The 12512-nt window shown below is 41.7% G+C and overlaps 1 protein-coding gene and 1 non-coding gene across 5 annotated transcripts in view; one reads left to right on the plus strand and one right to left on the minus strand.

The window, feature by feature from the left end:
- FLT3 (fms related receptor tyrosine kinase 3) overlaps positions 1 to 8505 on the plus strand; it is a 109079-nt gene extending 100574 nt beyond the window's left edge. For all 4 annotated transcript variants that reach the window (XM_078070528.1, XM_078070527.1, XM_078070529.1 and 1 more), the window contains 4 exons: positions 1452 to 1563; positions 1876 to 1975; positions 2447 to 2552; positions 7937 to 8505. In XM_078070528.1, the coding sequence (XP_077926654.1) occupies positions 1452 to 1563; positions 1876 to 1975; positions 2447 to 2552; positions 7937 to 8059 (441 nt within the window). In that variant the 3' untranslated portion in view covers positions 8060 to 8505. The remainder of the gene's footprint in view (positions 1 to 1451; positions 1564 to 1875; positions 1976 to 2446; positions 2553 to 7936) is intronic.
- Positions 259 to 331, minus strand: TRNAP-CGG (transfer RNA proline (anticodon CGG)). Its single transcript has one exon. It is a non-coding gene; the product is annotated as a tRNA-Pro (tRNA).
- Positions 8506 to 12512: the final 4007 nt, after the last annotated feature.

Raw genomic sequence — 12512 nt, forward strand, 5'->3', positions numbered from 1 at the left:
CTATACATCACTCGTAGCTGAAATCATAAAGATGATCAAAGCTCATGGGTGGCTGTGTGGTTTTTACCTTACTAGCTGGTGGTCTCTTATGTGGGAAAGTGAATTCCATTTGGCACTTCAATTAATTCCCTTAATTAATCAAATTAACCAGACTAGTCTGTTTGATTCTATCAGCTCATCGGTTTGTATAGGATTTAAAATAGGGTTTCTTTCTTGAGCTTTGATTTTTTTTTTTTTAATTTCCCTAAGTAATCTCTACACCCAATGTGGGGCTGGAACTCACGACCCTGAGATCCCGAGTCACATGCTCTACCGACTGAGCCAGCCAGGTGCCCTTTGGGGTCTGATTTTACTTGGCAGATTTAACATGCACTGTGGAGGGCTCCTCACCTCATGAAAAAGAAAATGCTACAAAAAACTCTATCCCAGTAACCTATCTGCCCCTGTGTCTTGATTCTAATCTGAGGCTATACTAACTCTAAACCTGCCTTTCGTGTTACTGGAAATTATTCAAGCCACAGAAGCCAGCCTGGTGTCATTCCTGGAAGTGATGACATATACCCCCCTCACCACATTTTTGTAGCTGGCATTTCCACTAAAGTTCTTCCAAGAAATGCTTTTACAAAATATCCCACTAATTTACCAGTATCTACGTACCTCTGGGCAACGGACTAATTACTCCTTAATGGGAATTATCCACTGTTAAACTTACCCATTCCAAGCACAAAGCTTTGCTCAAGATGAGTTTTAAAGAGATGGCCAGCTGTGGGACACCTGGGTGGCTCAGTGGGTTGGGCATCTGACTCTTGATTTCGGCTCAGGTCATGATCTTGGGGTCATGAGATGGACCCTGTGCTGAGTGTGTCGGGCTCTGCGCTGAGTGTGGAGCCTGCTTAAGATTCTCCCTCTCCGGGGCGCCTGGGTGGCTCAGTCGTTAAGCGTCTGCCTTCAGCTCAGGTCATGATCCCAGGGTCCTGGGATCGAGCCCCACATCGGGCTCCCTGCTCGACGGGAAGCCTGCTTCTCCCTCTCCCACTCCCCCTGCTTGTGTTCCCTCTCTTGCTGTCTCTGTCAAATAAATAAATAAAATTTAAAAAAAAAAAAAAAAAAAAAGATTCTCCCTCTCCCTCTGCCTCCCACCCCCGCCCCCGCTTGCATGCATGTGCTCTCTCTCAAAAAAAAAAAAAAAAAAAGAAAGCCAGTTAGGTTGGTTTTTTGTTTGTTTGGATTTTTTGTTTTGTTTTCTTTTTGTAAGGCTATTATGTTAGAATATTGATTTAAAAGTGAAAACCTTCCACTTGAGGAATATGATTTTCTCCATTAAGCATTAAGAGTGGCTTTAGGAAGCCAAGAAATTTTATCATCTAGCTAGTAAGAGAAAAGAAAATACTCTTCACCATTCAGTCACTTCACCACTGATCACCACTGATCTCCTCCTGGACTCCACACAGGCTCGTCTGCCTGTAAAGTGGATGGCTCCTGAAAGCTTATTTGAAGGGATCTACACCATAAAGAGTGACGTCTGGTCATATGGAATATTGCTCTGGGAGATATTCTCACTCGGTAAGTTTTGCACGTTGCTGCCATCCCTTGCCCCCTCCATGCCTCACCCCCATTCCTAAATCAAAGCGTGCATGACATGCCACCTCTAATGCTCCCAAGAGCTCGCTAGTCTGACACCTGCGCCACTTCACGTTTTACTGCCGTGTCTTCCCCACCGGCCTATACCCGCGTGAGAGGGGGAGCCACAACTTTCCCCGCTTTCAGCCTCGCGCCAAGCAGTGTCTGGCCCGTGGGAGCTCTCGGTGCATGCTTGTTAATCGAGTGAATAAATAAACAAATGAAATAGTTTATCCTCCCCAATGTCTTCCTCAGGTGTCAATCCTTACCCTGGTATTCCGGTCGACGCTAACTTCTATAAACTCATTCAAAGTGGATTTAAGATGGATCAGCCATTTTATGCTACGGAAGAGATGTAAGTTCAAACCAGACTGCACGGTGGCTGAAATCGGGAATTTACAGTCTCTCTAGTTCCAAATGCATGTCAAAAAAAAAAAAAAAGTAAAACTCCTTAATGCAAAATTCATGATTCCTCTTTAAAAAACAAAAAAAACCAAAAAAAAACAAAAAAAAAAAGAAAGAAAAGGAAACTCTTCCTTTTTCTTTTGGGGATTTCTGGACAAAACTGAAGATACTGTGAATTAGGGGCTTCAATTCTTTTGAGGGTGAGAAGACTCCATCTCCTAGTTTCTGGTCCACAAAATGCATTTCCTGTCCGTCATCTAATTTGCCCTTTCTGGTGTGAGTTCAAAGTCTAGTAGAGTACTTGCCACAAAACAAACAGGCGATAGCTGGTGAGTAGCTCCCCAGCAAGAAATGGTGGGAAATGATCAGCTTTTCTTTATTCGGATTTCCTCAGCTTACTCCTCTTCTCTTGCTTTTACAGATACTTTATAATGCAATCCTGCTGGGCTTTTGACTCAAGGAAACGGCCGTCCTTCCCCAATCTAACTTCATTTTTGGGATGTCAGCTGGTGGATGCAGAAGAAGCGGTACGTAGCTGCGTAGTACTTTATAAAAGACTATTAGAAAGGAAAGCAATAACTCAGAACACGCACTGATTTCCTAAGAGTCAAAGTTGAACGGTGTCTTTCTCAGCAGTTTGTCTGGTTGCCCTTTGAAAGTTGTATGGGGTGAGATATATTTATTGGTAAGTGTTTTTGGAGGGGGGAAGCTTTCCCTAAAGTTTTCAGCTGATTGATTAAGAAATTAAATGCTTTTAAGTGTCCAGTGCATAGGACTAGATGACTAAACAAAACTTAATCCCTGGCCGCCACTGACCTTTCCTAATTCAACATGAAGCTTTAGTATGGAATAATCACACAACCCAGTCATATAATACAGCAGAGTGGAAAGAACATTGACCTGGAGTCATGAGAATCTCATCCCACCTCTAGCACTCTAGCTCCTCATCGCTGTATGAATTATGGCAAATCACTTTACTTCTCTGGGCCTTAGTTTTCGCACCTGTAAAATGGCTTGCCAAGGTAGGTGATCCCCCTAACCACTTTGTCTTTAACTGTATGTGAGACTCCAGTAATGTTGTGTGAGACTTTTGCTTTGTGGGTGTGTCTTTCCCATCAGTAGACTTGGTTCACGAGGGCAAGCAAGTGTACTGCTCCTCCTCACATCACCTGATGTGGTCCCACGGGCAGGAGACGCTCACTGGTCATTAAATAAACGAGTGCCTGTCAGCACGAGGGTGCGTCAGAGGTCACATCCGTTTTGTTCACCATTACATACCCAGAGGCTGGCATAATGCTTAGTGTATGGAAAGTGCTAAGCCAATATTTCTGGAAGGAAGGAAGGTAGGCAGGCAGGCGTAAAAGTAAACTTGAGAAAGCAAAAGCCTGACGGCAGAAGTAAGGACATCAGTTAAGAGGTGACTGTGGCAACAGAGGTGAGCAAAAATGAGGGGGTGATAGACGGTGGGGGGAAGGGAAGGTGCAGAAGGAAGGGACACACACAGTTCCTGTTTCAGGAGAGCGGCCTGAACTCACACCACCTCTCCTCTCATGTCCGGGCCCACAAATCATAGGAAATATATACATAAAATATAAATATATTATCAATATATCATGTATTTATATATACTATATTGTAAATAAATATAATACAAATATAAAATAAATGTAATATAAATATAAAAATATGGGGCGCCTGGATGGCTGAGTCAGTTAAGCGTCTGCCTTCAGCTCAGGTCATGATCCCAGAGTCGGGCTCCCTGCTCAGCAGGAAATCTGCTTCTCCCTCTCCCTTTGCCCTTCCCCCACTTGTGTTCTCTCTCTCTTGATCTCTCTCTTTCTCAAATAAATATATAAAATCTTTAAAAAATGAAATAAATATTAAAAATACATAAATACATATATACACACACACATATATTTTTTATTATATTTTTTTAAAGAAGTGAGGCCATAATTGCCTTTGAAAGCCAGAAGGAGATCTTTGTGGACCAGAAACAGTGGAAAACCCCTGAGACAATGAAAGCAGTTAGGGCTGAAGAGGGAAGACCCACAACAGAGGACTCTTTGAAAGAATAAAGACAAGTGCTTTCCTAGAAGTTAGGGAGAGGTCTGGTGGGATCGTGCAGAAGTTCCACAGTGGGACCAGTCACACTGTTAAATACACATAAGAATAACATGGGTGTTAAAAATGTAAGTATAACCACTGTGAAAATAGAAATATAATCTATAATCTCAGGTTCAGTGTAGAAGAAAAAAGGACCATAGAAAACTGGATCAACGCCACAAAATGGGGAAGAGAGAAACAAAGAGCATTCATGGAAATAGAAAAAGCTCAAAATGGCAGGATTCATAAGTCCACTTAAGAAACAGAATTTCAAAATAAATGAGACCATTATCACGCAGATCACATTTACTAACCTCAGTGCAGTGGAATGAGAAATCACCAGTAACACCCGAAAAGCCCCCAGTGTCCTACATGAGAAATTAAAACTCATGCTTCTTACAGAAGCCTTTGGTTCACAAGAAGGAGGAGGAGGAAGGAAAAAGACATAAAAATAGACCCTGCTTATTAAAACCTGTAGGAGCCAGCCAAATTTATAACTCTAAATTCATTTATTAGAAAACAAAGAATGAGAATGAATGACTTAAACTTTCAACTCAAGAAGCTAAGAAAAAAAACAATGAATAAGGAGGAGGGAAGAGGAGGAAGAGAATGAACGAAGCAGAAGAAAAAAACTAATAGAGGGGAGCGTGGGTGGCTCAGTCCGTTGAGTGCCGGACTCCTGGTTTCAGCTCAGGTCGTGGTCTCGGGGTCCTGGAATCAAGCCCTTCATTGGGCTCCATGCTGAGCGTGGAGTCTGCCTGAGATTCTTTTCCTCTCTCTCTACCTCCCCCTCTCCCTCCTCCCCATGCTTGTGCGCGCTCTCTCTCTAAAATAAATAAGTAATAATAAAAGAAAAAGAAAAGAACTAGTAAAGATACAGGCAGAATTAATTAAACTGAGAGTAGCCTTCAAAACAAAATAATAGTGATGATCAGGAAACCTAAAAGTTGTTTTTTGAACTAATAATTGTAATGATCTAATGGCTAACATTTTTTGAGTGTCATGCACTCTACTAATATACTACCCATAATAACTCAATTAATTCTCACATCAATCTCAAGAAGTAAGTTCTATTACTACCTCTTTTGCAGATCAGTAAATTGAGATACAGAGAGGTTCAGTCGTTTGCCCAAGGTAACACAGTAAGTGTCAGACTTCGGATTTGAATACAATAGTCTGGATCTAGTTTACACTGTATATTAATATTGTATATTAATACAGTATACAAATATACCACTAATGCATACTAACTATGAAGAGAACAATTAAGAAAAAAGAGAAAGCACAAATGACATTCAGAATAAAAAGAACATAATTATGGATAGAGAAACCATTTTTAAAAAGTGTTAAGAAAATCTTACGCACCTCTTTCTGTTGATACACTTGAAAAGCTAGGGTTCCAAAATTTTTATAAGGAGAATGTACTCGTGTATTACTTGTGCAGTTAAAAAATTCATTTTAAAATCACTTAAAGGGGTGAAGGGGAAGGGAAGTAGAGGCTTCCAGTTACGGAATGAAAAAGTCACGGGGATGAAAGGCACGGCACAGGGAATACAGACCATGATACTGTAATTGTGCCGTACGATGGGAGGTCCGCTTGTGGGGAGCACGGCATAATGTACAGACCTGTGGAATCCCTATGTTGTGCACCTGAAACTGATGTAACATTGTGTTTCATCTATACGTCAATAAAACTAATTAATTACTTACATAAATAAAAATCACTTAAAGAAATGGACAGGAGGACATTAAAAGCAGTGACAGACCCGTCTCTGATTGGTCTCTGATTGGCTGTGGGAGTACAGCGAGCTTGAGGAGATGGTTCTGAAAGTTCTGGATCGTGGGCCTGGAGGCGGGGCGGTGCGCTAAGTGAAACTGTCAATACAAGAAGGAGAGAAGGTTTGGGAGATCAGAGATAATGGATTCAGGTGTGGAGCTGTTGGATTTGAAGTGTTACTGGTATTTCTGTCACAGCCTTCCTTAGACGGTTAGAAATTCAGTGCTGGAGATGTACATTTGGTTCAACAGGTCATAACCAACTGCTAGACCCGCTTTACAAAAACGATGTATCGTTACCTTTTCATCCTTAAGGGTTGAGGCTGACTGTTATTGTGAAGACCAGGTTCGAAAGGAGATTTTTGTCCGTTTTCCAGAAAGAAAAATTAAGCGGAGTTCATCAAGTGAACACGATAACTGACTATCACAGTAGTGAGGGGTGGGGAGAAGGAGGGAGTCCGTCAAACTCACGTAAGATTGCACGATCCCAGGTGCCTGCGTGGCTCAGTGGGTTAAGCGTCTGCCTTCAGCTCAGGTCATGATCCTGGAGTCCCAGGATCGAGTCCTGCATTGGGCTCCTGCTCAGCAGGGAGTCTGCTTCTCCCTCTGCCCCTCACCCCACTCATGCTCTCACTCACTCTCTCTCTCAAATAAATAAATAAAATCTTTAAAAAAAAAAGTAAAAAAAAAAAAGAATGCACGATCCCTACATCACGAAGAGTTCTCATACATAATAAGGAAAACGTGGGTAGCCCAAGATAAAGGGCAAAGGAGAGAAGCAGGCTATTCACAATGAAGTGCAAATGTTCATCGAATATAGAAAAAGATGTTCGACTTTTTGCTTATCATGAAACACGCAGGCAAGGAGATAAAACCTTCGCTGGACAAAGGGCTGGAGCCTTGAGCGGTAGTTAACACCCCTGCTGTCGGGCTCAGGAGAAAACAGTGTTGTTCCCAGACACAGCAGAGAGGAGCAGAAATAAGTAAAGGTTTCTGCAGGACAGCCTGGCGATGTACGTCCCCATTCAGATGTGCATCCACTTTGACCCAGCAATCCCACTGCCCCCATTCAGCCCAGAAACAGGCAGGGCCAGTGTGCACTTCTCAGTTTATGTTATAAAACCAGTCCATCAAAAGGTCAGTTATGGTGCATCTGTACTATGGAATGCTAGGCTACTATTAAAAAGATGAATGTGCTTATATTTATTTATTTATTTATTTTTTAAAGATTTTATTCATTTGAGAGAGAGAGAAAGCATGAGCAGGGGAGAGAGGCAGAGCAGAGGGAGAAGCAGACTCCCTGCTGAGCGGGGAGCCCGACGTGGGGCTCCATCCCAGGACCCTGGGATCAGGACCTGAGCTGAAGGCAGCTGCTTAACCATCTGAGCCACCTAGGCGCCCCGAGTGTGCTTATATTTAGTAAATAGTGAAAATCTGTAACACATGTAACATGCAAACAATGTATGAGTAATTCAAAATAAGGTTCTAAAACAGGGTCTACACTCTGAGCCTACTGACGCAAAATTGTGTGTACACAGCAAGGTAACTATAATGGTGGTACCTCTGATGATTTTAGCTTTTCTTCTATACATCTTCCTATATTGCTTACAGTATCTATATGAAAGCGCGTTCACTTTATAATCAGACAAAAAGTAGAGCTGTTTTCATCTTGGAAGAACATTTTAAAGTCACTGACCTCCCAAGTGAAACTCAAGAATCAGTCCCCTGTATTAACCGCATAATGAACAGATCATTTTAGTGGCCTTTCTCTTTTATGGTTTTACTGCTCAGCTTTTGGATTTCTAGATTGGGACTTTATATCCAAGAACAGAAACAATAATGGAATCAGCTATTTGACTATGACTTGATTTCTCCATTAATAAACCGAATTTGCTTTGTCAATTAATATCCTCTAAGATTATCCTCTAAGACTTATGTATCGTAATAGTAAGTAATCTGCAATATAGGCCCTTGACATGTCCATCTTCATCAGATGGTAATCAGTGTTCTGTCTTTTTCCCACCTTCAGATGTATCAGAACATGGATGGCCACATCCCAGACCGTCCTTCCGTCTACCAAAACAGGCGACCTTACAGCAGAGAGGTGGATTCAGGGCTCCTGGTTCCACAGGCTCACGTTGAAGATTCCTAGAGAAACAGTTTAGTCTTAAGGACTTCCTCCCTCCAACCCCCACCTTAAACAGGCTGTAGATTACCAAACAGGATTAATTTCATCACCAGAAGAAAGTATATTCTCAGCTGCTGCTTTGCTGGACTTTTCTCTAGAAGCTCTCTGTATTTACTCTTGTTTTCAAAGGAACTTTTGTAAAAAACAAATCATCCTTTGCACAAGGCAGGAAGAGCTGATAATTAACTTTACTGGAGCATCTACCTACATCCAAAGCCCTTCTTGGGCTGGCTTGAGTGAAAATCGTGTACCTGAGGTATAGTATATTCTTGTAAATACGTAAAACAAAAGCATTTTGCTAAGGAGAAGCTGATATGATTTTTTAAATCTATGTTTTAAAATAATATGTAACTTTTTCAGCTATTTAGTGATATATTTTATGAATGGAAATAAAATCTCTTCTCTAGAAATGTTTGTCATTGAATTGTTTACATGACATATTTAGGGCGAGACTTAACTGGAGGGCAGGAACCTAATGAAATTATGTGCAACGATTTGTTTGTGCATGTGTATTTTTTTCCTACTGAGAAGCTCCAGCCTTTTGTCAGATTCTTAAAAGGATCCGTGACTCCTGCCCCCAGACCAGAGCAGAACAGCTGATGTCTGCTTGCTTCTCTGTAGCACTCCATGGATTCAGCCTCCTTCATCCTTTGAATTCAGCTTAGCTCCCTCCCTCCCACAGGCTTATAAAGTTGACTTGCCCTCATCCTTACTTTCCAGGTGTGGTTCTTGGTGAAGAACGTGATGAAGGTTTGCCTTTTCTTGTCCTCCCTTCCAGGGCCGTAGTTAAGATAAGAACCCTGAAGGCAGTCTGCCTGGGCTGGAATTCTTTTTCCAACGCTGCTTAGCCACGCAACGTTGGGCAAGTAACTGAACTTGTTTAGGTCTCAGCTTTCTCTTCGGGAAGATGGAGTAATAATGGATGGCATCTATCTTACACGGTTGTGGTAAGAATTAGATGGACTACATATATAATATATGTAATTTATAAATGTATGCATAAACAGATGGTCCCCAACTTACGGTGGTTCAACTTAAGATTTTTTGACTTTATGGTGGTGCAAAAGGGATACACATTCTGTAGAAAACTTTCTTTGAATTTTGAATTTCCCTGGCAAGCGATATGCAGTACGATTGTGATGCAGCTCCCAGTCAGCCATGGGATCGCAGGGTGAGAAGCCAAAACAGTGACAGCCATTGTATACTCATTCAGCCATTCTGTTTCTCACTTTCAGTACAGTATTCAGTACATTACTTGAGATGTTCAACACTTTATTATAAAATAGGGTTTGTGTTAGATGAATTTGCCCAGCTGGATGGAGGTTGACGTCATCGGTTTTCTGAGCACATTTGAGGTGGGCTAGGCTAAGCTGTGAGGTTTGATACGCTGGTGTATTAAATGCATTTCAACTTAGATATTTTCAACTTACTATGGGTTTACTGGGACATAACCCCATTGCAAACTGAGGACGATCTATATTACATAAACATACAGATTGCACGGATAGCGCTTGGCCCATAAATGTAAGCCAATTTGTCATTTGCACTTCCCTTCTGGTTTTATTCTTTTACTTTAGACCAGGCCACCATACACTCACTTAGATGACACAAATCCGTTCTTCACCTAACCTCTTCTCCCAATCTCTGGGCCATCCAGTGTTTTCTGTGGCCACAGATAGATTTGTCTTCCTAAAGTATTGCTGTGCACACACCACTTCCGGCAGGAGCACATCCGGTGACTCCCGGTGTCTATCAGCTAAAGCCAAATTCTCTTGCCAGCATTCATGCCCACCACAGCTGGGCTCCTCTGCATTTCTCAGTGTCAGACTACCTAACGCCATCTATCTCTGTCACCAAAACCATCTGCTCATGTTCAGTGGGTATGTCATGGGCATTCCTATCTCCACTGTTTCTTTTCTTCACCCTCCACCGTCCTGGGATGCTTCTTCCTATTCAAGGAAGCCCCTATTCTGTGGCCAGACTTGAGCTCTGTCTGACACTTCAGGTCTTTCTCAGCTCCACCAGCCATCAGTGCTGGCTTCTTCCACTGAAATCTACAGGCTCCTTGTCCATATCATCCAGTTGGCTCCTAACATAACCATTCTTTCTTTTCTTTTTTTCTTCTTTTCTTTTCTTTTCTTTTCTTTTGTTCTTTTGTTCTTTCTTTCAGAGAGAGAGAGAGAGCTTGAGCAGGGGGAGGGGCAGAGGGAAAGGGAGAAGCAGACTCCCCGCTGAGCAGGGAGCCCGATGCGGGGCTCAGTCCCAGGACCCTGAGATCATGACCTGAGCCGAAGGCAGGCGCTTAACCGACTGAGCCACCCAGGTGCCCCAAACATTCTTTCTTTTCACTTGGATTTTTTTTAAGCAACAAAAACGTATTATCTTACAGCTCTATACGCGAGCAGTTCAACAAATGTCCTTCTGGGCTAAAATCAAGGTGTCATCAGGGTTGCGTTCCTTTCTGGAGGCTCTAGCGGAGAATCTGTTTCCTTGCCTGTTCCAACATCTAGAGGCTGCTAGAATTCCTTGGCTGGTGGTCCTCCATCTTTATAGCCAACAATGTTGCCTCTCTCTAACCATTCTCTAGCCATGTGTCCCTCTGACTTTGAACTCAGCTGAGGCTGGTTCTCTGATTTTAAGGATTATGTCTTTTCACTTGGATTTTTAGAAGTTTGAAAGTAGATAGGATTTATTCCAAGTTGTTATGCCTAATTCCTATTTGTGTATACAGTCAGGACACACAAAATACATGTATTCAATTATTTTTTGCCTACTCAGGTTAAAGCGTTCAAAGAATTTTGTATTTTTTCTTATAGTAGTAAGTGAAATTTACCCTTTATGCACCCAACCCAAATCCCAAACTGCTTCTTCAGAGGAAATGCTGTTCAAGTTTCAGGTATAGTTCTTCCATCTTCTTGCTTAAATATACTTACGTTACATGTATTTACACCAACACACACCCCCACAGAACTCTCTGTTTTTTACATAAATGGAATTACACTAGCCATATTGTCAAACATATTTTTGTGGTTAACCATGTGTCAATATTTTCCCAACTATACATGTTTGTGCAGCACTTGTGATGAGCTGAGCATTGTGCTAAAAATGATATATGTATTCTCTTCTGTAATTTTCTTAACTGCCTTATGAAGTAGGTACTAATATGATACCATTTTTTTCCTGGAGAAATTGGAACTTAATTTAGTAACCTGTGGTCTCCAAGCCCCTGTTAACACTTATCATGTGGTTGCTCTTGGGTTCTACTATTATTTTATCTATTTTATTTATTTATTTATTTATTTATTTATTTATTTATTTATTTATAATTGTGGTAAAAAAAAACCCAACATATAATGCAAAACTTATCATCTTAACCATTTTTACGTGTACAATTCAGCCATGTTAAGTATATTCACATTGTTGTGCAACCAATCTCCAGAACTTTTTCATCTTGTAAATCTTAAACTTTGGCCCCACTGAACAATAGTTCCCCTTTTTTCCCTCCCCTGAGCCCTGGTAACCATCATTCTACTTTCTGTTTCTATGAATTTGACTACCTCATATAAGTGGAATTATACAATATTTGTCTTTTTTGTGACTGACTTATTTCACTTAGCATTGTGTCCTCAGGGTTCCTCCATGTTGTGGTATGTGACGGGACATATTCCCTTTCTTTTTAATGCTGATAATATTTCACAGTATGTGTATATATTTTGTTTATTCATTTATCTGATGGGCATTTAGTTTGCTCCCACCTCGTCTACTGTGAATCATGCCGCTGTGAACACGGGCCTGCCAATACCTCTTTTGAGACCCTACTTTCATCTTTTTTTGTTTTGTATATTTTTGTATGCTTTTGTAGAGACGTGGGATTGCTGGATCAACTGGTAATTCTATTTTTAAGTTTTTGTTGTATTATTTTTAAAGATCCTGTTGTAGTGATCATGAGTTTCTTTGGCCATCCAGTGTCAATTCCCATTTCTTCCAGTAACAGCACTGTGGTTGGAGGCATGGCTTCTCCTTATGGCATGCAGTGGAGTGGGACTTCGGTAGAGGGCGTTTGCCTTCTAGCCCAGGAGGGTCCTTGACACAAGCTCGGCTAATAAACTTCCTCTCTTGTTCTGGAACTTTGTAACTGGACTAGATTCAGGCAAGGATGAAAAAGGGAGTTGGAACCCATTATTCTCACAATACTGGTCTCTGACAAAAGTGACAAGCAGTCCCCACTTCCTAGATCCCTGGAGCTGCTTTGGTCCCTCTTCTTGCGCAAGCCTTGGTCTCTGGCCTTCCTGTTAGGTCTGTGAGCCACCCAGTGTCCTTTCCGTAAATGCCCTTGCCAGGAACCCAAGTCCACCTCCAGCGCTCACAGCCAAGACCCTTGGCACACACACCTGCACTGATTCGCAGTCATCCTGCA

Source organism: Halichoerus grypus, chromosome 4 (genome assembly GCF_964656455.1).
Source record: "Halichoerus grypus chromosome 4, mHalGry1.hap1.1, whole genome shotgun sequence".
NCBI classification, from domain to species: Eukaryota; Metazoa; Chordata; class Mammalia; order Carnivora; family Phocidae; genus Halichoerus; species Halichoerus grypus.